The sequence below is a fragment of the Scophthalmus maximus genome, chromosome 18, assembly GCF_022379125.1.
Source record: "Scophthalmus maximus strain ysfricsl-2021 chromosome 18, ASM2237912v1, whole genome shotgun sequence".
NCBI classification, from domain to species: domain Eukaryota; kingdom Metazoa; phylum Chordata; class Actinopteri; order Pleuronectiformes; family Scophthalmidae; genus Scophthalmus; species Scophthalmus maximus.
Genome location: NC_061532.1, coordinates 15,415,001 through 15,439,010, shown reverse-complemented (window position 1 = coordinate 15,439,010; position 24,010 = coordinate 15,415,001). Strand labels below are relative to the sequence as shown.

General features: G+C 41.9%; 1 protein-coding gene across 10 annotated transcripts in view; it reads left to right on the top strand.

Moving 5' to 3' along the window:
• lama2 (laminin, alpha 2) overlaps window positions 1-24,010 on the top strand; it is a 150,204-nt gene that overhangs the window by 116,645 nt on the left and 9,549 nt on the right. For 6 of the 10 annotated variants that reach the window (XM_047328517.1, XM_047328518.1, XM_035616735.2 and 3 more), the window contains 24 exons: window positions 2,039-2,117; window positions 2,207-2,338; window positions 3,500-3,616; window positions 3,813-3,973; window positions 4,268-4,406; window positions 5,491-5,593; window positions 5,950-6,066; window positions 6,725-6,907; window positions 7,272-7,277; window positions 8,015-8,169; window positions 8,321-8,464; window positions 11,121-11,254; window positions 12,651-12,810; window positions 12,895-13,019; window positions 13,242-13,404; window positions 13,818-13,962; window positions 14,063-14,201; window positions 14,473-14,484; window positions 15,188-15,308; window positions 16,225-16,380; window positions 17,177-17,230; window positions 20,481-20,632; window positions 20,980-21,156; window positions 23,013-23,217. In XM_047328517.1, coding sequence (XP_047184473.1) covers window positions 2,039-2,117; window positions 2,207-2,338; window positions 3,500-3,616; window positions 3,813-3,973; window positions 4,268-4,406; window positions 5,491-5,593; window positions 5,950-6,066; window positions 6,725-6,907; window positions 7,272-7,277; window positions 8,015-8,169; window positions 8,321-8,464; window positions 11,121-11,254; window positions 12,651-12,810; window positions 12,895-13,019; window positions 13,242-13,404; window positions 13,818-13,962; window positions 14,063-14,201; window positions 14,473-14,484; window positions 15,188-15,308; window positions 16,225-16,380; window positions 17,177-17,230; window positions 20,481-20,632; window positions 20,980-21,156; window positions 23,013-23,217 — 3,079 coding nt within the window. The remainder of the gene's footprint in view (window positions 1-2,038; window positions 2,118-2,206; window positions 2,339-3,499; window positions 3,617-3,812; window positions 3,974-4,267; window positions 4,407-5,490; window positions 5,594-5,949; window positions 6,067-6,724; window positions 6,908-7,271; window positions 7,278-8,014; window positions 8,170-8,320; window positions 8,465-11,120; window positions 11,255-12,650; window positions 12,811-12,894; window positions 13,020-13,241; window positions 13,405-13,817; window positions 13,963-14,062; window positions 14,202-14,472; window positions 14,485-15,187; window positions 15,309-16,224; window positions 16,381-17,176; window positions 17,231-20,480; window positions 20,633-20,979; window positions 21,157-23,012; window positions 23,218-24,010) is intronic. The other 4 variants (XM_047328519.1, XM_047328516.1, XM_047328514.1 and 1 more) reach the window with 3 other exon arrangements.

Sequence of the window (24,010 nt, the reverse complement as noted above, 5' to 3'; positions counted from 1 at the left end):
TTTCACTCATACCTGCATGCTAATGCATTCATTTGCATTTGTGTGTCTTAGGTTGCCTTTGTCCCTGCTGGGATTTAGTCCCACCTTTTTACGTTCTTACCTGTCGTTCTGCATGGTGTTTCCCCATGTTGAATTCTCACAATGAGAGAGAGAGAAGCAAGGGCAGACAGGAGGAATATGCATGAAATTCACCTTCATAAATCTGTGTGTAAACATCGTTCCAAAAAGTCCCAACTGCTTATCATGTCAAATTTCTTCGCCTTAAAAAGAAGTTTGGAGGATTGCTAAATTTTTACACTGACAGAATGACAAGCTACGACAACAACAAAAATGTCAGCACACCATTATGTTTGCAATGTTTTGCTTTCCAACTACTTCTCCAACAACCCAAATATATATGTATAGTTCTCAACATTCCATGCAACCATTTTCGGCAGCACCCACAAATGTCCATGACTTACAGTATGAAGCCACATTTACTGACTTTTTTATATAAACGGGCTTTAGCATCTTTCCATTGAAAGTATTTGTTTACAGTGCTCCCACGACAGTTTTCAATTATGTTCGCACATTGATCAAATATGGTCGTGCCATATATTTTATTTTTTGAGTCTGCATAACTGCATAACTTGTTGACAAAGTCACATTATAACTTCCCGTTAAAGCCATTTACAAGCCTTTATGTTGCCTCTTTATGACAATGTAACTTAATGATCACTGCGGTGGAAGTTTCAAGAGACTAAAACCACTTTCAATTGGAGTCTAATTGATTTTCATATCGTTCAGGAATAAATGGCGGATCTATAAAGCAGCTGAACAGAAATGCATCTGCTCTTGATCTCTTCTTCCATACTTCCTCTGTGTCGACGCGGGAGACATCAGGAGTGAACGCCCTCCGCTGTGCAGATATCTGATTGCTGCATATCCTGCAGCCACGACTCTCTGCTGATGTTTCAACAGAGTGTTTCACACTTTGTTGCTCTCACTTTCTTTGTCTCTCTCCAGGCACTCGAGGAAATTAGTAATCTACCCTCTTCATCCCCCCGCTCGCCCCCTCGGCCCGTCCGTCTCTCTCGGCAGTAAATATTGACGAGGTCGATGAGTCGATTCAAAGTTTCCCCGTCGGGGCAGAAACAGGAGACATAAAGATACGAAAGAATGTGCAGCGAGGAGGAGAAAGTCGCAGGGGGTGGAGGAGGAGGAGAACAGCTGGCGGAGGGACGGAGGGCTGCAGTGGGAGAGAACACGGGAAAGACACAGACAAAGAAATACTGTCACTCGTCCGTCTGTCCCTTTGTTGATTATTTGACTGAACCCTGAGGGGAGATTTCAACAAAAGCTGCACAGGCATCAACACATTTTCAGTAGTTATGCCTACAGTAGTTCACACTCCACGGTTGTCCACTCGCCGACAAAGTATGGAACAGGCCGACAAAAGCCCCAGATGGCAGTTCGATCGGCAGTATCCCATCACTATCTATGAACTCTTCAAAGCAGCGATTCCCGAGGTGCAACTGCAGCCACGCCGTTGTCGTGCCTGAACTCTCTTGAGTAGTTTAAACTGTGATTCAAAATGTAAAATCTATAATATTTTCATCAAAAACAAACACACACACACTAAAGTTTGTCCTTAAGTGACTCGTTCTCCTCCAGCTCTTTCCGTGGCTGTTGGTAGCACAGCGTGTTCGCTGCCGTGTACACGTGCACATACTGCTTCACCTTCCCTTCCCGTCCAATCATATGCAAACGCGCACGCATTAGCTCGGAGATATTTGAAATGTTTTGCACCGCTACAATTTAATCAGACTTAGCCTGGGGGGTCAATAGAGGAAAATCGGCACCTGCATTCCTGCGTTTCAACGTTCCGTCATATGGAGTGATTATTGTCTTTGCTCCAGCCGAGGCTCTGTCACGCATCACAATGCTCTCCTCTCCTCTCTCCTGTTTGCGTTGACATATTCTGACTTATTCCACTTTTTAAAGGCGAGAGCAAATTACCAAAGTGTTAAAGTATTATCTCCCCCTCTTGTGCTTCCAGCCTCGCAGAGGAGTTGTATCAGAAAGTCAAGAGGTTGTTTGGCGACCCCCATCAGGCCACAGAAGACCTGAAAGCCGAGGTAATTACAGCTTCTCATCTTCCCTCTTTAGTCCTCGATGTTCCTGAATTAATGACATGTGCTTAATACTTCCCGATCTTCCTGCCAAGATAAAAGGGAAGCTCTCGGACCACGAGGGGAAGCTCCAGGAGGCCGAGGATCTGCTGCGCTCTGCCCAGGGAACGACGAGGCAGGCTGGATCTCTGGCTGAACAGAACCGAGCCAACCTCACGGCCCTTGAGGTACAAATACAAATAAACTGACGCACAAGTTTTGAATATTAAATTTCTGTGCTCATGGTCACTTATAGTGTCATTAGTTAGTGTTCAAGTGATTTCCTATTTCCATTCTGAAATAATGTTCAAATGATTAGCTTATTACGTTGATGTTTTCTCACTCTCTCTCATCTAAAAATACTTTTAAACCCACATTCCCGATTTCCTACGATCAAAAAGTTCTCCTAAATAATCCGAAAGACTGGACTTCATATTTTCATCGCAGACACTTCCTATTTTCTTTTTAAGCCTTTTATTTTTGCATGTGATTCACCATCGAGGAAAGCTCAGAGGCAGCAAAGATTCCTAACAGAGCAAAACAACAAGCATTTATCTGGAAGATTATTATTATACGGGGCCTTGAGGAAGCATTCTGATCATACACACACACACACACACATTTATAGTACACTCTCCCTCATTATTTTCTTAATATCTTTCCTTGTTTCTCTCTGACCCTGCAGTCTTTATAAAGCTTTTTGCAGGTTTCTTTTTGCAGTGAAGTGGAAAATGAGAATAGCACAGAGGGTTTATACTGAGTTGACTCATTATTTAATCTAATCACTACTGTAACCGTGTGTCCCTAGTGTTCTGTAATAGCTTTTTTTTTTTTTTTAACTGGAAATTCCTTTGACCACTTAATGGTTTTTAAAACCTGTCTTTACAAAAATATTCATTCTCCTAAGCAATCCCTTTTACTATGAATATTATTTTATTCTTATTATTATTCGTATTATTCTTATTATACTTATTATAGTAGTAGTAGTAATTTAGATTTGACTTAATTGAACTAAAAAAGGTTGGAAAAACCTATTAAAATTGTTCTATTTCTGCACAAATTTTTCATTGTCAAAACTTTGGTCAACATATTTTAAGAATAGAAAATGCACCATTTAAATGGATCAATGGTAGTTATTGACGCAATAAAGTTATTTGTTTTTTCAAGGAAATTGTGAGTATTGTACAGTATTTGGGAAATTTTGATGAATCGGTGAATCACTGGATTATAAAAGAAAATAATCAACAGATTCATTGGTAATGAAAATAATCATTAGTTGCCGCCCAAATGTTCTGGCTGGAGCATCGTGTATCATGTGCAGCGATTAACCCTGATTTCTTCTCCTGCAGAGGAAGCGCTCTGCTGTCAGTGTAGTGAAACAGGATGCCCAGGAGGTCCTGGGAGAGGGAGAACGTCTGCTGGACGAAGCAAACCAGCTTTCTGACAACATCAACAGAGAGATAGAGGTACTAAGGTCAACCAAGAAGAACCCTCTAGAACCCCTGTAACTCTTTACAACCTCAATCTACTTGAAAATTCTGTCTGAGGTCAATTTTGTCTCTTATGGTATCAGTGACACAAACGCAGGTTTTAAATCGATTAGCAATTTTTTTTCCACAGCACCCGAGCATCTGTTTTCTGTCATCCCCTCTCTGCTGTTAGGACTTGGAGGAGATGGAGAAAGAGCTGGGTCCTCTTCACGACCAGCTCGGCGATAAAGTCGGCCGCCTCTCCGGCGGCTTGACCGTCAGCCTGTCTAACCATGTGCACGATGCAGAGGAACACGCCAAGCAGCTGAACGAATCTGCCGCCATTTTGGATGGGTAAATATAACCACCTTGCTAATGTCTGTATGTTCAGGCCCGGGTAAAGTATATACTGTACGGCAGAGATGGGGCTGAAACTAGACGATGACATTTATGGCAGAGCTGTCACTGCAGAACTCTAAGATAAGTGCCAATTAACTTGACAGTCATTCATGTTAATAAGAGGTAATGGTGGTAAGTGTTCTGAATCTGGGATTTAATTACTCAACAAAACCTGTGTATAACACATCAATCTTGTCTTGCCTACACATTAATATCCGTTCCGCTCTTTTGTCCCGTCTCTCCTCACAGTATTTTGGCTGAGGCTAAAAATCTCTCCTTCAATGCAACAGCTGCCTTCAAGGCCTACAGTAACATAAAATCAAATGTGGACGAAGCAGAGAAGGAGGCAAAGGCGGCCAAACAGAGGGCAAGTGAGGCTCTTGCACTGGTAAGAGGAAACGTACCTACTGTACATTCACAGACGTACATGCACACACACACACACACACACACACACACACACACACACACACACACACACACACACACACACCTGTTGACCTGAATCTATCTGGTTTGCCGCTTTATGTAATACACCTCACATATAGGTATTGCTTTCATACTGTAAGTACAGTATTGTGGTTATCCTGACCAAGAATGTCTACTCTCAGCACAAGAGGTGTGTGTGTGTGTGTGTGTGTGTGTGTTGCATGCAGTAACAGTAATGTAAGCCTGTGCTCTCCATTAGTCATGGATGAGAGATCAAAGCTCTTCTCTGTTCCTCTTCTTTCCTTCATATTTTCCCCTCTCTACCTTTCATTATCATGACCACACACACACACACACACACACACACCTGAAACCTCCCGTTCCTCCCTTTTTTCTTAATTTAGCCGTTGTCTCACACCTCTTCTTTTTTATTCATTCTACATTTGTTTGCTTTTGTGGTTCCATTCCTCATTTTTCATTTTCTCTTCCCCTTCGTTCTATAGCAGTCTTTTTCCCTCCCTTTTCTTTTGAAGTTATTTCCTTTGTGCCATTTCATTTATTTGTCCTTTATCTGCCAATATTTTACTTTATTTTTTATTTTTTAACTCATTCCCCTCATTTGCATTTTGAGGTGAGGTAAAGCGCTGAAGTAGAAAGGGCCAAAAAAAATACTGCCATGAAAGAAGGTGCAGAAACAGATATAAAGGGGGTTGGGGTGAAAATTGAATATGAGAAGTAGAGTCTCTCTCTGAAAGTCTTTCTTGGAATATTATTTAGCAATGCAAAGTAGTCATGCTTTGATCTTACAGAAAGATAGTATGCAGATTGCTGCACCTCTGTATGTGTCACGAAACATATCTCTTAATATATGTGTGGGATGTAAATTATTCTGGAAGTATTTTTTCTTGAAGTCACATACATTTTCTGTGTGCACGCTTGTGTGTGTGTGTGTGTGTGTGCGTGCGTGCGCGTGCGTGCGCGTGCGTGCGTGTGCGTGTGTGTGTGTGTGTGTGTGTGTGTGTGTGTGTGTGTGTTTACTGTAGGCTTTAGGTCCAGAGGTCCCAGTGAAGCAGGCAGCTCAAGAATCCCTTCAGAAGAGTCAGAAACTGCTAAACCAAGCGAAACAACTGCAAAATGAAGTCAAAGGTAACCAGGAGTATATGTGTGTTTGCCATATGTTTCATACGAAATAGTGTGTAGTTTGTATCAGTATAAAGTTTGGTTACTAATTGTTTTACAAGAATATATATATATATATATATATATATATATATGTTATAATTAAAATGATCTCAAATGTAGTACAAACAAGCATTGACTTTATCAGCCATCAGTTTCACTCTTCATCTGCCTTAATGTCTGTCACTGCTCCCCTCCAGGGAGGTGAGGGAAATGATTTTATTAGCAGGCAGCCCGGGCTTCAAATCAAACCATCAGTATCACTTACTCTGTGTGTGTGTGTGTGTGTGTGTGTGTGTGTGTGTGTGTGTGTGTGTGTGCAGAGAATGCAGATAGTGTCGCTGGGCTGAAGGGCAGAGTTAAGGCAGCAAGGGACAAAACCAGGGACCTGCTCAGAGCTGTCAATGGAACCAGGGCAACGCTCCACGCTATCCCCAAAGGTATGTCTGCACGAATACATGGTGGGTATATGAGTGAGTGCATGCTGTGCGTGGTAAAGAGAGAGCAGATCAATAGTGTGCGGATGGAGGTGTTACTCTGGTGAAATTAGACCTGACACGTCAGTACTGTCGGATACACACGGACGCGCAGGACTGTACTGTTTGGATCAGCATTCGTATGAAAGTTAAACCTAGTTACTACACAGTGTAAATGGATGAGGTTAACACAACATGGTAAGTTTTAGTTCAGATCCCTCACAATAATAAGCGAGATTGCTAGAGACCACAGAAGATTATCAGTCTGGTTATCAGAGGATTTACCAGACCTGCCTCCAAATCTGTCCTGGGATCTGTTTTCTGTTTATCTCTGCTTCAAACCAAACTACCAAACAAAGCAGAGCTAACAAATAAGTGTAGCACAATGGTGTCATACTGATAAATTCCACCATAAATATTTATTAAAACACCATATCCATCACGTTGACTCGACAATATCTCATTTTTAATAACATATCATTAGTTGCACTGCGGATCACAAAGGCCACGAATTGGTCCGAGCTTTATAATGTCATGCCGCTGATTAATGTACGTCATTTGTATAGCTCTATGTTTCTGTTTTGTTCATTATCACTGTTATTATCATTACTTTCCGTGACAGACACGGCAGCTAAGCTCGCAGGCACGAAGGCTGTCGCGGCTGACGCTAATGCCACAGCCGTAGACGTGCTGGAGCGCCTCGGAGACTTGAACCTGCGACTCCGGGGCCTGCAGAGGAACTACAGCGAGCTGGAGGACACCGTGAACGCTGCCAACCAGATGATCCAGGACCCGGAGAAAAACAGTACAGTCATTTTTATTTTGGCAGGTTACGTAATGATAGTAGACAGGCCCGTGAGAATTTCTATCAAAGATAATGAAAATCAGATGTAAAATCTCATAATTTAACCAGTATCTCTGCTCATTAATAGATTTTTCCCTTTTGATTTGGTTTAAAGTATTTGCCATTCAAATTTTCTTTAAGCAAAATCCACACTTTAAAATGGATAATAATGAAAATAAGAGAAATAAATAATACGTTAAGTATTTTTAAATATTTGGAGATAGTTCAATTCTCAGAGCGACAAAAAATTGTAAATTATGATTACTTCAAGCCAAACCTGATTTTTTTTCTCTTCTTTCTGTCTCTCTTTTTTCAATCCCCACAGCCATCAGTATGTATATTTCACTTACCTCAATACAAGTGCTATTTACCTTAAGTGGTGAACCAATACAATGTTGTAATTGCCAGAGAGTAATGTTAACTCCCAGTCTACCAATATATGTTTCTTCACATTCAAAGTTTCAGTTTAGACTTAAAATCATCACTCGGATACAATAAACACGAGTTTGTAATGTTTGTTTTTTAGCGTAATCAATATCAACTATGTTAATATGATCTGATTTCAACACCAGTATTGGAGCACCACCCATTAAAAATTTATGACCATCTTTTATATCTATCTAGTAAACAGTAATTGCTTCTAATAATACCTCTGTTCTGCTCTGCCCTGCTGGAGCATGAGAGCTCTGCACACTGCAAAGCATGGAACTTCTTTCTTTTTTATCTCCATCTCTTCCTTTCTGATTTTATTTTTTTATTTTTTTTTAGTTTCAAGCTTCTTTTTTTAAATTTTTTTTCCAATATATAATTGTAAATAGTATATAAAATGTTTTCTTTGAATGCTGAGCTGCACTAATGGTTCATCTCTCACTGGCTTCCCCATCAATCTTGCTCCATATTTCTCCTCTTCTGAGTAATATCGATGATCTTTCCAGCTGCCATTATTTCATTATTTGTCATCCTCTCCACGCTCTTCGCGATCTCTCAGCTGTACAGTGTCAATAATGTTTGCAACTACTGTGCTCTTCCGTGTCACTACTGTACTTGATCTCTCTCTACTCTACTCAGTCCATGCTGCAGGAGCGAAAGTGAAGGATCTAGAGGACGAAGCTGATAGGCTGCTGGAGAAGCTGCAGCCAATCAAAAGGCTGCAGGACAATTTGAAGCGAAACATCTCACAAATCAAGGAGCTGATCAACCAGGCGAGGAAACAAGCAAACTCAGTAAGTTGTCAACACGCTGACAAGTTTCTACAAGTCTGATCATTACAAAAAGGGGAGTTTAAGTGTATGATGACACAAACTCAAATCAATTACACATTTTATTGGATTTATTTGTGTATTCTTTACCTGGACACTTTCTTCACTTCTCCAGATCAAAGTCTCAGTTTCCTCGGGTGGTGACTGTCTTCGTAGTTATCGCCCTGACATCAGGAAAGGAAGGTACAACACCATCGTCCTTCATGTCAAAACCACGACACCTGATAACCTGCTCTTCTACCTGGGATCAACCAAGTATGTAAGTATACTATTTATTTACTCACAAGCAGCAAAAATACAATAAAATTTGTCTTGGCTCTTTAAATAAATGGAAAAACACAGCATACTGTGCTGACCGCTACTGTACCAGATCCACACTGTCAATTGTAGGCTCATACTCACATATGGAAAGATACTGTATGTGTAAGTTTGGTTCTGGATCAGCTCCGTTGATATTTCAGTGACTGTCCCGCGACCTGGCAGCCATCTTGGGAAGGCCCCGGAGCAGTTATTTTAGGAGAGTTAGACGAGACCTCTATCTAAATGAAGGGGGACAGGGGCACAACTGCATTTTCAGTGGTCTCCGGCACAAAATGTTTAATGAGTTAGATGAGTCTTATGACTTGTGTTACGCATGCCCAAGGTTTCACAACACCAACACATCTTTTACGCCTCCGTCGGCAGCACAATTGACCAAAAAATTAAAAAAAAACTTCTTACAGCGGACTATCGTGGCTAATTTGGGAATAAAAACCATCAGTTATAAGAGAAAACAAACAATTTCCTCACCTTTGAATTACCACGTAGTTGGAAAAATTGCATTTTCATAATGATAATGCATCGCTGTTTATCAACACTCATGAAGTCTTTTTGGATAACAAATAAATATTTACAGCTCTGCAGAATAAAAATCTCAAACTATGTATGCAGTATTTGTGCAGTATGACTCTTGTATTATTGATGACAAGTCCAGTTGACAGTTTCACATTTTTTTTTTTAAAGTTTCATATTAAAGCATTAAATCTTATTTAATATAATGTGGAGGTGCTGTATATTGTGTAACATTTATCATACTTGAATATTTAAAGTGCACACAAACACACACACACACACACACAATCACACACACACACACACACACACACACACACACACACACACACACACACACACACACTGTCTTGTTATACTGTTTTGGGGTACCTGTCATGCATTTCCTACATGTAGCCCCTTACCATAACCTTAACCTTTAGAACTGAATGTCTAGTCCCCCCCTCCCCCAACACACACAGCATTACTATTCATAAGAAATTCTTCTTCACTCTTCACAGTTAGAGACTATTAGTGTGACACACACACATGCATGCTTGCGTGTTCAAGACTTCCCAGTCAGATGAGAAGCAAAGCAGTGATTTCTCAGGGGAAATCAGGCTAAAGAAGATAGCAACCTAAACTTGTTGTTAATTGCTGCTGCTCTTTAGGACACACATGTCCACACACACACACACGCACACACACACACACGTATGTATCCACACATACACACACTTTGGGATCATCAGCGATACCTTAAAACAGCAGTCCACTGTGTTAATAGGGGCATTGGTGAGTCTGTGTCAAGAAGTATTAATTATTGTCATATTAGACAAATCATTCTGGGAATATGATGTTTGTGTGTGTGTGCGTGCGTGCTTGGCTGATAAAGAGAGAAACACAAGTGTTTGCTTCCCTTTGCATGTATACAAGCGTTTGTGTTTGTGCACCTCTAACATGTGATTAATAGTGTGTAATTTTAGTTAAATAAAAATGATGCTGCCCTGTGATCTGTGCTCATGAATAATCATCATTACCCTGGAGAAACTAGAAAGATAAGTGTGTATACCTGTGTGTGTGTGTGTGTGTCTGTGTGTGTGTGTGTGTGTGTGTGTGTGTGTGTGTGTGTGTGTGTGTGTGTGTGTGTGTGTCTGTGTGTCTGTGTGTGTGTGTGTGTGTGTGTGTGTGTCTGTGTGTGTGTGTGTGTCTGTGTGTGTGTGTTTGTGTGTGTTTGTGTGTGTTTGTGATTGTGTGTGATTGTGTGCGCGTGTGTCATTTGTGTTCTCAAATGCGACTCCCTAATAATCTCTAATTGTGCATAATGCTATATGAATAATAATGTTGCGAGTGCGATCTTCAGAGACAACATCAAGATGGGAGCATATGCTCAAAATTCTCTTATTAATTTTTTTTTGGGCTCATACATAAATAATAAGATCATTAATCAAAATACAGCAAGAGTCTGTGAAAACCCACTTACAGAGACAGATGGAGGAAAACTTCAGCCTTTGTACCCTCAGAATAGATCAGAGCTGGGTGTGAAATCGCTTCACTGTTCACTCTTCCCCACATGATAAATACTCTACAAGCTTCTCTGTACTGAGTAACAAAGTGAGATTTTAGACACTTGGTAATCACCATCATTTCCTTTCAAATGCAGTTCAAATGCAATAGATGCAATTTTTTTTATAGCAGAATCTTAATATCACATCATTTGACTAGAGCTGTATCTGATGACCTGACCGTCGCTTTAGTTCATGAGGTCTGATGATCTACATGTCTTTGCCGAATAAACACCTTCATTAGATTTGATTGGTTGTGGGTGGCGGTCAAGTCCACTGCTGACAAAATTTCATTCCTCCTCAACCAATTTGGTTTGTGGTTACGCTGCTGCCATGCGAGGCAAATTTAATTGCCTTACAGTTACAGACACAGTAGAACCAGACCTAAATAACATAAACAGACTGGCCTCTCTCTCCATATCCCATCTCCCTCCAGTGGAACTCAGCTCCTTTACTGGTCCTTTGACCAGATGAGCTATCACAGAATATATCGTGCAGAATTTGCATATTTACACTTCTGTGTCTTTTTCTGTGTCGCAGGTTGATTTCTTGGCCTTGGAGATGCGTAAGGGGAAGGTGACTTTCCTGTGGGACGTGGGTTCGGGTGTGGGGAGGGTCGAGTATGCCCATCACACCATCCACGATGGGAACTGGCACAGAATCGAGGCGTCTCGGTAAGAAGTGCGCACACACGTACACATTTACATATACGGTAAAAGTGCTTTGTTGTTTGCTCTGACATCCATGCACGCACTGTTATTGTTACAAAGGTGCTTTCAAAGCCAACACTGATGTGGCTATAATGCGAAGAATAGTCTAACGTAAAATTTCACCTTGGAGAACCAGGAGTGGTGAGAAAAGCATAGAATGATGAACTCAGCAGCTCATGCACATTATATTCAGAAATACATACACAAACAGATACAATTTCATGCAAATATATACTGGAGCACTTCTCCAGGCTCCATTCTTACATCAAAGGCCCAAAGGATATACTGTAAAGAATATTGTTTACACATACAGTACATACATATACTGTGTGTTTGTACATAATGTACCACCACTACTATTTACAATAGATATTAGGGTTTTGTATTGTTTTGCATTTGAGCAGCCTTTTAAAAAAAAAAAGCTTTTACATTACTTGATTGTACATGAATTTTTAATCTTAGGATAGAAGGCGGAAGATGAAATTACGAATAAGTCTGTTTTATGATAAAATGAATGTACATCTTAACCATGGGAGTTTAAATGCAGCAGGGTCGTAAAGTCTGAGACCACTTTCATGTTCACTTTCCCCAGATTGGGAAAATTCGTCCACCCGTTTTGACCCCACTGCATGTGAAAAAGGACGTCCTATTTAATTAAAGTTGTTGCCTTACCTTATGTGCAAATGAGGTCAGGGAGAGTCTTTAATTGTGTTGTATGTGTGTGGCACTGAGTGGCCACTATCACATACAACAACAACAGCCCATTGTAACAGTAAAAACAAACCACAGGACATCATCCATATCCATTTCATCCATATTGCTGAAGGAAACACGTTGCTTCACATGGGAAATCATAGTGTTTGCAGCCCTGTCAGCCCGTGGCACATCATTACATAGACACAGTGTAATCGAGCAGTTCCACTTTTTCCTCTGTGAAAGCTGACATGCAGCTTTATAGACCCTCCAACACGAGACCCGTTCACACCGAGCAGACATCCCACCTGCAGCATGCATTTCCATCCCCGAGATTTCCCAATGGTGATTTCCGTTGGGATCACACAGGCTATCCGTCTTAGAAATGTTCCCCTGCAGAAACAGAACAGAGCAGAAAAAGGCTGCTCTTGCCTTGCTCTGAAAACAAACTCCTAGGTGGGAGATTAATCTTGTTGTACAGCTCAGAGGTTCCCACTGCTGCAAAATGGTTCCATATTGTGTTTCTATCATTCATCATCACCCAGAGTTCATTAAAACTGATTCCGGGTGCCTCTAACTTCTTGAGTTGGTGTAAGTGTCTACCAGGAAATGCAGAATAGCCTCGAAAATAACATCAAACCCACTCCCTCCTTCTCCCTATCTCCAGCAATGGGTTGAATGGCACCATATCAGTATATCCTCTGGAAGGCTCCATGGCTGGTATGATGCCGACCCCGGCCAGTGCCAACTCGCCTACGGCCTTCACTATTTTGGACGTCGACCAAAACGCCTACCTGTTTGTAGGAGGAATACTCGGCACTGTCAAGGTATCTGCCTGTCTCAGTGTTTGTGCATAACAACATCAAGAGCCTGTCTGTCTTTTTTCTCATTGTTATTTTTTTTTTTTTTAGAAAGCGGATGCAGTAAGAACATCAACATTCACAGGCTGCATGGGGGAGACCTTCTTGGATAGTAAACCCATTGGACTTTGGAACTACAGAGAGAGACAGGGAGACTGTAAAGGATGTGTGATCAGGTAGGCAAACACTTATTCAGAAAGTTTTATTATCTTTCTTAAAGTATCATATTTTATTCTGATTCTCTCTTCTCTTATTTACTCCAAATGTCATACATCCATAATTCCTATATACATCAATTTTCTTGAGGTTTAATATTCAAGTGGCCACTCCCTCATCTTTGCTACTTTGCATTTTTTTTGGCGGACATTAAAAACATAATGAACTGTCTGTTTTTATAGCCCCCAGCGTTCAGATGGTGAGGGAATAGTCCAGCTGGACGGTGAAGGCTACGCCGCGGTGGGACGGCCCACGAGGTGGAACCCCAACGTTTCCTCCGTCACCTTTAAGTTCCGCACTTTCTCCTCCGAAGCTCTGCTGATGTATCTGGCTACTGAAGATATGGTATGTGCGCAACAAAGCAAAAGGTTAATCAATGGAAAACGTCATGATTAAGACCCCTGGGGGAAACCCGGCTTCACTCGTAATAAAAAGTGAAGACATGGCCGAGTAAATTAAGATCACCTTTCTTTGGATACACTCATAAATCCATCCTCAAAAAGTCAGGCACAAAAGGTGAAAAGCTTTCATTATTGTGGCTCTATTGATTTTTGTTCTTTAATCTATCTGTGTACATACTTTTTTCTTTTTCTTGAGCATCAGTTTTTGTTGTTATCTGTGTCAAATGTGAGTTTTGTATTTCATGTTTTTCTCTGCCATACATATTTTTGTTTTGTTTTAAAATTGCTATAGAATAAACAGTTGGAACAGTGGCCAGTGCCTCACTGCACATTTTCTCTGGCTGTCGCTCTGTGCAGAAGGACTTTATGTCTGTGGAGCTGTCCGAGGGTAAGGTGAAGGTGAACTTTGACCTCGGGTCAGGGGTTGGCAGTGCCACGTCAGCCAGCCGCCACAACGACGGAAGCTGGAAGTCCCTCACCATGTCGAGGAACAAGAAACAAGGTACATGCAAACAATCAGATACCTGAGCTGGAGCAGTGACACGTACAGTCCTGATCTGCGTGTTGAATTGCTGTTCATGCCTCTTCAACTGTTTACAAAGCCACGGTGACTGTGGTGGACATCAACAGCGGTGCCGAGGAGAAGATAGTGGCCACGTCTCAGGGTTCAGCTACCGGTCTGAACCTCAAGGAAAACCAGAAAATCTATTTTGGAGGGCTGCCGACGATCGGAAACTACAGGTACAAACATATGCACTGCTGTAATTCATTCATTTTACTATGACACTCTCATTTTAAAGAAGGCCATAATGTGTTCTATGTTTGTGGCAATCTGATAATCTGTTTTGCATTAAAATTGTTGCCAAAATCTTTGATATTTTTTAAGGATATTGAAAACAGAGCAGCAGGTTGAGCAGAAACAAAAAACTTGACTAGTTTAAATGAGCCATTAGTTGAAAACTGTGTTTTATGAAGTGTGCTAACGCTTTACTATCTTGTTTTGTCTTAACAGCATGACGGCCAGGTAAATAAATGATTAGATAAATCTCATTATCAGACAAATGTGTATGAAGTCACTGTGACTCTGCATGAGGCCCACCCACGCTGATGATGCTGCGTAGCCCACAGGGAATGTGTATGTCTGCGTCTCGGCTGGCCCCTGAAGGCTCCTGCTCTTCCACGCGGCGGCTGGAAAGCACTTTCTCTATCCTGTTATTAATCTGAATTTGACGTTCTCCTGCCCAGAAACATCGAGGTGCATTTTCCTCACATTTATGACTCTTGCCTTACGGGCACAGTTGCCATAATCCAATTAAAAGTGTATTTTAGGTGTGGATGAAAGTGTCTCCACTGAGTTTTTTGCTAAGCCACCAAATGCACAACGCAGTGCATTACCCTGCTAATAGCACGTTCAGTGGGATTCAAGATGGACTTTCCTCTTGGACAATACTGCAACTTGAACAAAAGCTTGTTATTACATGAACAGAAATTCTGTAAAAACTGATACTTATCCATTTGGGCTATACGGACAAACAGCATATTCAGATTAATCTCGCTGTGGCTTTCACTCTGCTGCTGGATCCATGATGCAATAGCTTCCCCGCTGCTGTAATTCAACATTTTTTAATGATGCTACACGGCTAAAAGAGAAGAAAGTCCACAGAGATTTCCCAGCATCTTTATCCATAAATGCTCTATAGCCAAATCTATTTCAACTTTCTTTATAGGTCAGAGATCACTTTGAAGCGGTATGCTGGCTGTCTTCGGGAGATTGAAGTCTCCAGGACTCCATATAATCTGCTCAGCAGTTCAGATTATACTGGGGTCACTAAGGGATGTAACGTAGAGGTAAGCGTGTCCATGTAGGTGTAGATATAGATTTTATTATAGATTATATATCAAACAGACGTGCCTGTCTACCTGCCTTTATGTACAGTATTGTAGATGCACTGCTGTATACTATAAAATGCATTTAATGTTTCTCACCAGTTCATATATTAGTTAGTAGAACAGTATCAATATTGATGTTGCTTTGATTTAATATCCATCAATTTTTATTTCAAATTGAATGTTGCAGAGCCTGATGAAATAAAATGTGGATTCAAATACTTCAGCTCTGGACTGTATACACGCACACTTGATTCTATAGGGGCGTTTTCAAAGCCACACAAGGCATTCACCGTGATTTCTAAACATAATCATACGTACAAATATGCAGTCACGCTCACATGCTGTACAAAGACTGTTCGAAGGATTATAAAGGCCCAGGGTTGAGAGCGTCTCAAGTGAAGGTCTCTCTATTTCCCTCATCTGTCAATTCACCACCTTACAAAGATGTGCGTGTGTGTGTGTGTGTGTGTGTGTGTGTGTGTGTGTGTGTGTGTGTGTGTGTGTGTGTGTGTGTGTGTGTGTGTGTGTGTGTGTGTGTGTGTGTGTGTGTGTGTGTGTGTGTGTGTGTGTGTGTGTGTGTGTGTGTGTGTGTGTGCGTGTGTGTGTTTAGTTTTTTTTAAAACAGCATTCCTCTTAAAGTATTCTCTTTCATTTAGTAAAACCTTGACGTGACTAAATCCTCAGTGGGGAATCGGGTGTGCTCACATCATTTTTATCAACCTCATTTTTTTCCCCACTCCTTTGACTTTTCAGGCGGCATTTTAACTTTTCCATTCAATTGTGCTCTGAACATTTAGAACGGAACCACTGGTCTATTCACTAATTCAAACTAAAATGAATATAAGCTGCAACCATTATGATCTCTGTCCCACAGAACCTGTACACGGTGAGTTTCTCCAAGCCAGGATACATGGAGCTGGGCGGACTGTCGCTGGCGCTCGGCACAGAGGTCAGCCTGTCGTTCAGCACCCTGGAAGACACCGGGACCATACTGCTGGCAGTAGGCGGAGCTTCACCACTCGGCCAGCAGGTTCTGTTCAATCAGTGTTCAATAAGTACATACTGTAATAATTCTAAGCAGATTTTTCATCATTCATTCTCTTCAACTTATTGTACGAGGTGAGATTCCTAAAAAGAACTTTCCTAGAAAGAATGTAATTTGGTACTACATATGGGAAAATATGGATTTAAACCCTAAATATACAGTATTCTGCCAATTATGTACACTGTTTTCTTTATATTTGTTGATTTATATGCTTACCTGTAGAAAGGTGTCCCATTTTTCCATAGACCAATGGATCCACATTGTGCTGAATAACAGACTCTAAGTTACAATTATTCATTCAATTTATTCAATTAGAATTTAAATTAACTGAGGAAGGAGAAAAAAACAAGTTAGAGAAGATCTCGCAAAACCATAAACTAAATATGCAATCTTTGGAACAACAAAGATTGCATATTGTAATCAAACCTTAATGAGGTTTGATTACAACTAAATTCCAAATGTGCAGTTTGATTGATGACTTTTACCACGCATATTGTCTCATATTGTCTAATTTGTCTAATTGTCTAATTTAGTACAAATTGTAAAAGAACTTAAAAACTATATACATTGGCAGTTATTGATTATTATTATTAGTCTGTCACACTATCATCCATCAGACAGTGTCGATTTGGCTCCTCTAAAAACTCAGTGACCCAACTCCAGTTTTTCCTAGAAAAATCTATTTTAAGAAGCTTGCCAAGAAAACCAGTTACATAATACCCTCAAAATAAAATGTTATCCTTTTATTCTCATATTTTTCTGAAAAATCTTTCCACCACAGGCCCGGAACACAAACCTCTTTGGCTCCAAGAGGAGACGCAGACAGTCGGGAGAGGTGGGTTCAACTCACACTGTCGCTCGCCCAACTGCTGCCCTCCTTTCCTAAGTGAATGACATTTTCATGAGTGCATATTAATGAGATTTGCATCTGTTGGCAAATGCACTAACAGGATTGTGCTGTATAAACAAAAAAAAACACAAGAACACACGCACACGCAAACACGCACAACACACAATGAAACATCAGTCTACATATGCACAGGAAAAAGACACACACATTGTGGCCTTTGTGTATCAGTTATCTTACTTAGGCTGACCACACACACACACACACACACACACACACACACACAACGGATAAGCACCTTTTCTCTGAGTCAAGTTTCCATAAGTGCATATTAATGAGATTTGAGTTTGTTGGCAGTTATGCTGATTAGATTGTCTTAAGGCTAAATACAATCTCACTGGCACACACACACACACACACACACGCACAATACCTCTGAACTGATTACTTATAAATAAATAAATCCATCATTTCATCTCTACTTGAAACACCATGTATTCACTGTGTTTGCACATGCGTTCCTTTTGGCAGGCACATGTATTTATGTGCATACATGTCCGGGTGTTGGTGTGTGTGGGTGCATTTGTGTGTTTGTGCAGATCTTTGGCCAGGAAGATTTCACATTAATACAAGAATGTATACATGTTTATGTGAGTGTGTATGAATGTGTGTTTATGTGTGTGAGGGAGAGAGAGAGAGAGAGAGGGGGGACAGAGGTTACCTCTAGCTTATCCATCATCACTGGTTGTTGGGCGCATAAATCTATTTTTGCTAACTATGCTGGCAGGCGGTGTGTGCGTGTGCGTGTGTGTGTGTGTGTGTGTGCGTGTGTGTGTGTGTGTGTAAAGGTTAAGCGAGGTTAAAAACACCATCAACTCAACTTGGCCCTGACTAATGGATGTTTTAGAGAGGGGACAGAGAGACGGAGACAGGAGACAAAGGATGGAGGGATGTAGGGGGGAGATTTAGAGGTTAAAGGAAGGCTAGAGAAGAAAGAGAGGAGAAATGATGCAGGGATAGAGGAGAGGAGAGGGGAATAATGCAAAGATGGGGAGAGTATGATAGCAGATAGAAAGAAGAGAATGGACACAGAGGACATCGATAAAAAGACAAGGAGGAAGAGGCGAAGAAGCTTGGAGCGGAATAAGGGAAGCTGAGATAAAAGATAACGGCGAGAAGAAGAGCAGGAGCGATGAGAGGGAGAGAACAACAGACTTTATGGAGAATTTTACGTCTCACAAAATATCGAGACTTTGCTGATTCAAGAGCAGCGCTGAAAAGTGTCTGCCTGCCCTCGGTTTTCTTTCTCTGTCCAGATGAAAAGAAAAGAAATGCTAAGTGCTGCTGTGGCTACAGAACTTTATCAAGGAGATTGTGTGGTGGTGATTGTGTTGCCAGTTGACTGATTGTTTAGTCTCTAAAATCAGAAAAATAAAGCCCCAAAAAAAGTGGAAAATGTCATTTTTAATTTCCAAACAATCAGCGTTTCACTATTCTCATGTGAAAAAACTGGAACCCACAGAATTTGGAGATTTTGGCTTAAATTTTGTATGTCCTGAATTTCAGTCATGCTTTCATTTTGCTTTACTGTACTTTGACAACCCACACCGGTACAGTACACTCGGGGTAGGCGAAGCCAAACAGTAATCATCATACATGAATAAACTTCTAAAGCTGAGAAAGTCCGAATATCGAAGGTAGCAGACGAGTGTGTGTGTGTGTGTGTGTGCGTGAGATGATTTTGTCATTGGTTAGTGCATGTAAAGGTGTTTGCGTGCGTGCGTGTGAGCTCCACAGTCTGCTGCTTATTCTGTTTCATGGCTACATGTGCGAGTCTCTGTGCATCGTTTCCGTCAGTGTACAAACGTATGTGTGCGTGTGAGTTCATCTGTGGTAGTATGCCTTTGTGTGTGTGACACGTGTCTGCAACTGTGGCACCTGTGTGTGTGTGTGTGTGTGTGTGTGTGTGTGTGTGTGTGTGTGTGTGTGTGTGTGTGTGTGTGTGTGTGTGTGTGTGTGTGTGTGTGTGTGTGTGTGTGTGTGTGTGAGAGAAAGAGAGAGTGTGCGAGACGGCGGAGCGAGAGGCATGTTGTAGCTACATCTCGGTTCAATTTGTCCCTGACCTCAAATTGAAATTCCATTTTCAGGTGGTAAATTGTCTCCCACTTCGCCCTCTGGCACACAGTGAATTAAAATTCAAATTAGCCTGACCCTGCACCACTGCTCTCCAGCACCTCTCTGTCCGTCCCACTCTCTCCCCCCTCTCCCCACCTCCGTCTCCCTCTTTTGCTCTCTGCCCTCTCATCTCTTCCCCATTTTCTCCTCTCCTCTCTGTTCCTCTCATCTCTTGTTATCCTTTCCTCCCTGCTCTCCTCTCCTCTCCCTCTCATCCCACCCCCCCCCCCCCAAGTTTCTTTTTATCCACCCTCACTCATCTACCCTTTCCCTTTTTGCCTTTGTCTCTGCTTTTCAATCCGCAGTCTCTCCTCCCTTTTGGTTTGTTTTATTCTCCTCCTTTCTCATCTAATCTGTTTCTTCGTTTTTCCATCCTCTCTGCTTATTGTCAAATGTTAAACAAATGCTGACATGGATGTGGAGTTGAACCCAACTACTTTATTATTGCCTGATAATATAAACAAGCGCAAATCCTTTTGATGCAAGAAAAGTATATTTATATCATTATTATTTTAAACAATGCAGGTACCAGCTACAGAGAACCATAATGTAAAATGGCATCCGCATTGAAAACAGCTGAAGGCTTTGGGGGGAAAGTTATTTCGTTGGCTGAGTTTATAAAGTGATTTTTTTTTCCCCATGTGGTTCTTGTTGGCAATTTTAATCCCAATTCTATATCTACAGTTGTGTTCTGACCTTGAGACATGATTTGTGTTTTTAGTCTGTAGCTAAAAGGTGTGATTTAGGCTCAACAAAGTTTTTCATGGATAAATAAAGGTCACGTTTTAAAAAACCACACACGCTGAAATGGGGTTTTAACATGGGGGCAGGTTGTTATTTAGACTTCTAACTGTTGCCCTGCACATGTATGTCTCATCTTCAGACCGTGTCTGGTTGGAAATGTTCCTTTTTCTATGTGTTATATCCAGCACATGGTGTGTGTAGTGGTTGTTCCTATCGTTAAATAGGGAAATTCAAAGCCCCTCTCTCATAGCTGAACGTTGCACGTCCTTGGACGTATAGATCTAATGCAGCTAATGAACTTTATGTCCGACTCCCGCAGCCCTACCTCTCTGTCATGCTGAACAAAGGCTCTCTGGAGGTTTTGGTGTTCACCGGCAGCAACAGTCCGCGTCGTGTCATCAGACGACCCGAACAAGGCCTTCTGAACGATGGGAAGGAGCACTCACTGCGCATCGAGAGGCTGGCTGGCAGGTCGGTGTTTGCGTCCGTTCACTCTTTGTTTGTGCCTCCCTCCTCTGCGACAGTGTTGAAGTGTTTTACTCTGTATGAATCCATTCAATGCACACTCTTTGTGTGGTCCAAGTATTTCTTCATGTTCTGGGGACCCAATTTTGATTATGCAATAACGTCATGGAGACATTTTTCGGAGAATGTCAGGAGCCACATGTGCAGACGTTTGCGCTCTCGCAGCCCCTTTTGGGGAAAATCTCAGGAAAAATGCCGCGGACGTCAGCGCATGTCTGGAGTCGGCTCGAGTCAATGCAGCGTCCGCTAAACTTCTTCGAGACACAACTGTGTGTGTGTTTGTCCGTCACCAGATCCTTTGCAGTCCAGGTTGATGAGGAGGCGAAGAGGGAGGCGACGCTTCCCAACGACCAGCCAGTGAGCTTGCGGCACATCTTCCTCGGTGGTATTCCTGCAGAAGTAGAGCAGACGTCCAACAGAGCCAATGTGCCATTCCAAGGATGTATTTGGAACCTCATGGTCAACGCTGTGTACGTAGCATCTAGTCTATACAGTTAATACAGCCAGATGTCTATTAACTGAAACACATTGCTATGATGTGCTCTTTATTTAATCTAAACGTAGCTACAGTGAGCAGATATTTATTTAGTCAACTGTCAATCAATTTTCATTTTGCAAGCAAAAATACCAAAGATTCCAAAGTTCCAACTTTATAAATTAAAGTCAAATTAAATATCCTTGGCTTTTGTTGGTAGGACAAAACAATCAATTTGTTTTGACACAAGAGGGTGGTGGCTGTTGTAGACTGTTTTTTTTGGTCAATCAATCTAGAAAACAATCATCTGATTAATTGCTGAACGCGAAGAAAGTGAAGGTGGAATTTTTAAATTGTACAAAATTGAACAGCAGTTCACACAACTGCTCATTTATATCACCCCTCCTCACTGCATGATTTAACACTGATGTGGCCCGATAGAAGAATCTCAAATCTAGTATCGCTGCAAAACTCGGACAAAAACCAAATCAAAAAGGAATTGAAGACGAGCAGTATTTTTGAGTCATCCTCCGTGTGATGTGGTTCTGACATCGCCAGATGAATGTGAGGCAAAAGAACACTCAGCTTTCTATTTTGGACATTGTCTGAGCGTCTTGTGCTCCAGCATGTTAAAAACACTGACGCAGGCAAAACTGACCCAATCATTTCACCTCAACGTCCTCTACAATACACTACAGATATTCACCGCATACCCGCTGTGGCAACACTCGCACGGGACAGCTGTAGCTTTCTTTTCTAATGATCTCCCCGTAATGTTTTCTGGCGGTAGACGGCGGGCCTAATTTTGACCTCATACACTGCGAGGTGGATGCGTAGTTAATGATTGTGGGAAAGTCATGATGATGTTTGTGATGATGATGATGATCATAAAGCTAGTGTCTCTTTCCGCCTGAACTCAATAACAGAGCTGTCCAACGTCGTAAACATTCTCATAACTCATATTACTCTCCCCTCTCTTATCGATTTGTGTTTATGTTTTTGCTTCTGTCTGTTATTGCTGACCTCATTTCACCCCTTTCAACCCCAAAACTGTAACGCCATCTTAATATACACATATCTTTCTTTATGTCTTTCTGTCTATATGTCTTTAGGTTTGTCAGTGTGTTTTTGTTCAGTGTTGAAACCTTGTTTTTATCACATGTTGTTTTATTTATTCGTCTTAAATGGCTCTCATTATGTCATGTGACTTATACATGGCCATACTATTGTAATAGAAAACAATAGTATAGAAAACATGAAGGTGTATTTAGACCATAGACCATATATAAAAATGGACTTAGTCACCGGGACCAGAAAGTGGAGCCAATGCGGAAGTGTCCAAAACCTGTATTCTCTCAAATGACCAGCAGAGGGCGACTCCGCTGGTTGCAAAGAGGAGACAATTCAGTTTCTATAGAAGTCGAGAGGGATTTATTCTACTTGTAACTTGATTTACAATGTCAGTTAACTTTTTCCTGAGGAGTTAATGGTCTCGATCTCTAGTTTCAAGTCTTCTTTAATACAGCAGATGTTCATTTAGTAAATTATGATCCGATTTAGAGTAAAATAGACGATAACGGGTGAATACCGTGTGACTAATAGCTAGTACCGTCTAATGGGTGCAGGTCGCAGGTGTATATGGACATGCACTGGACAAACTCTCAGCTTCCCAGCTAACTTTTTGCAGAACGTAAATAATCAACTTCCCTGAAATGGCACTGCAATGCTTTAACGTTTATCTTTCCTGCAGTTTCACTAATGCCGGAATTTGAGCCAATTCGGCTCTCGCTGTCAGAGTCCGCCGAGAACATCTTGTGAACTTAAATGTAATTTACCTGTCCACCTTTTCAGTCTCTCAGACTTCTCCCAGCCCCTGTCCTTTGTGAACGCTGAAATCGGCCAGTGCCCCAACCTCGCCCCGCCGCCGCCTCCACCTCTGCTGCCAGAAGAGAAGGAGCCCGAGGAGGAGGAGGAGGAGAAGAAGAAGGAGGCGACGAAGCCACTCGCTCCTCCGCTGACCCCTGACCCTGTCACACCCCCTCCGGGCCCTCCTGCTGTAAGTGGCTGCAATTAACATGGGATAGCATATGCAACTGATGTCATTGAGATAAGGGATGCTCATATTGCATAACATGGTCTTTGTTTACAGTAAATAATGGCCATTACTTTTGTTTTGGCCGCCTATTTTAAGCCGTTGCCACATGTGTGAACACATCAGCGGCACACATATTCTCATTAGACCCATGAAGACACCGCGGGAATACCAATGTTTGCACCCATGTCCTGCTCTCAGGGACCAACGCTTTATTCCCTCTTGCTCACACTTCTGCAGACACAAACACACTCCTGTTTGTCTCCGATGAAATGCGGCCGTGGCCTCGGCGTGTTGGCTTAGCGCTTCATCACGCGGCGCTCCCACGGCCCGTTGACTTTTCTTTATGGTGCCTTTCGCCTTGAGCTGCTGAACTCCGCCCCTGGCAGCTTGTCGCGCGGCGCGGCGCTAACTGCACTTTGCCGTTTATGCTTTACGAGCCCACGGGTGCCAAAACACTCTCCGCTAACATTTAGCCTCTACGCACTAAGCGGCCTGGCAGGCAGCGGGTCGTTCGTTTCCGTCCTCTCACCGGCATGCGCCAGACATATTTCCGTAGATTCAATGTATCACAGGCCTCGCAGCAGTCATAGGTCATCAGTTATCCAGTTACCTGCTAAACTGCGCCGCTAAAAAGGACGTCGATCACAAAGCGCGGGGGGGGGCAGAGCGCTGCGACGGCGCCGCTGTAATTCTGTGGTTTGTCGCTTTATGGGCCGCGAGTTCATCTCTGCTTTATGACAGAGAGCGCAGGCTG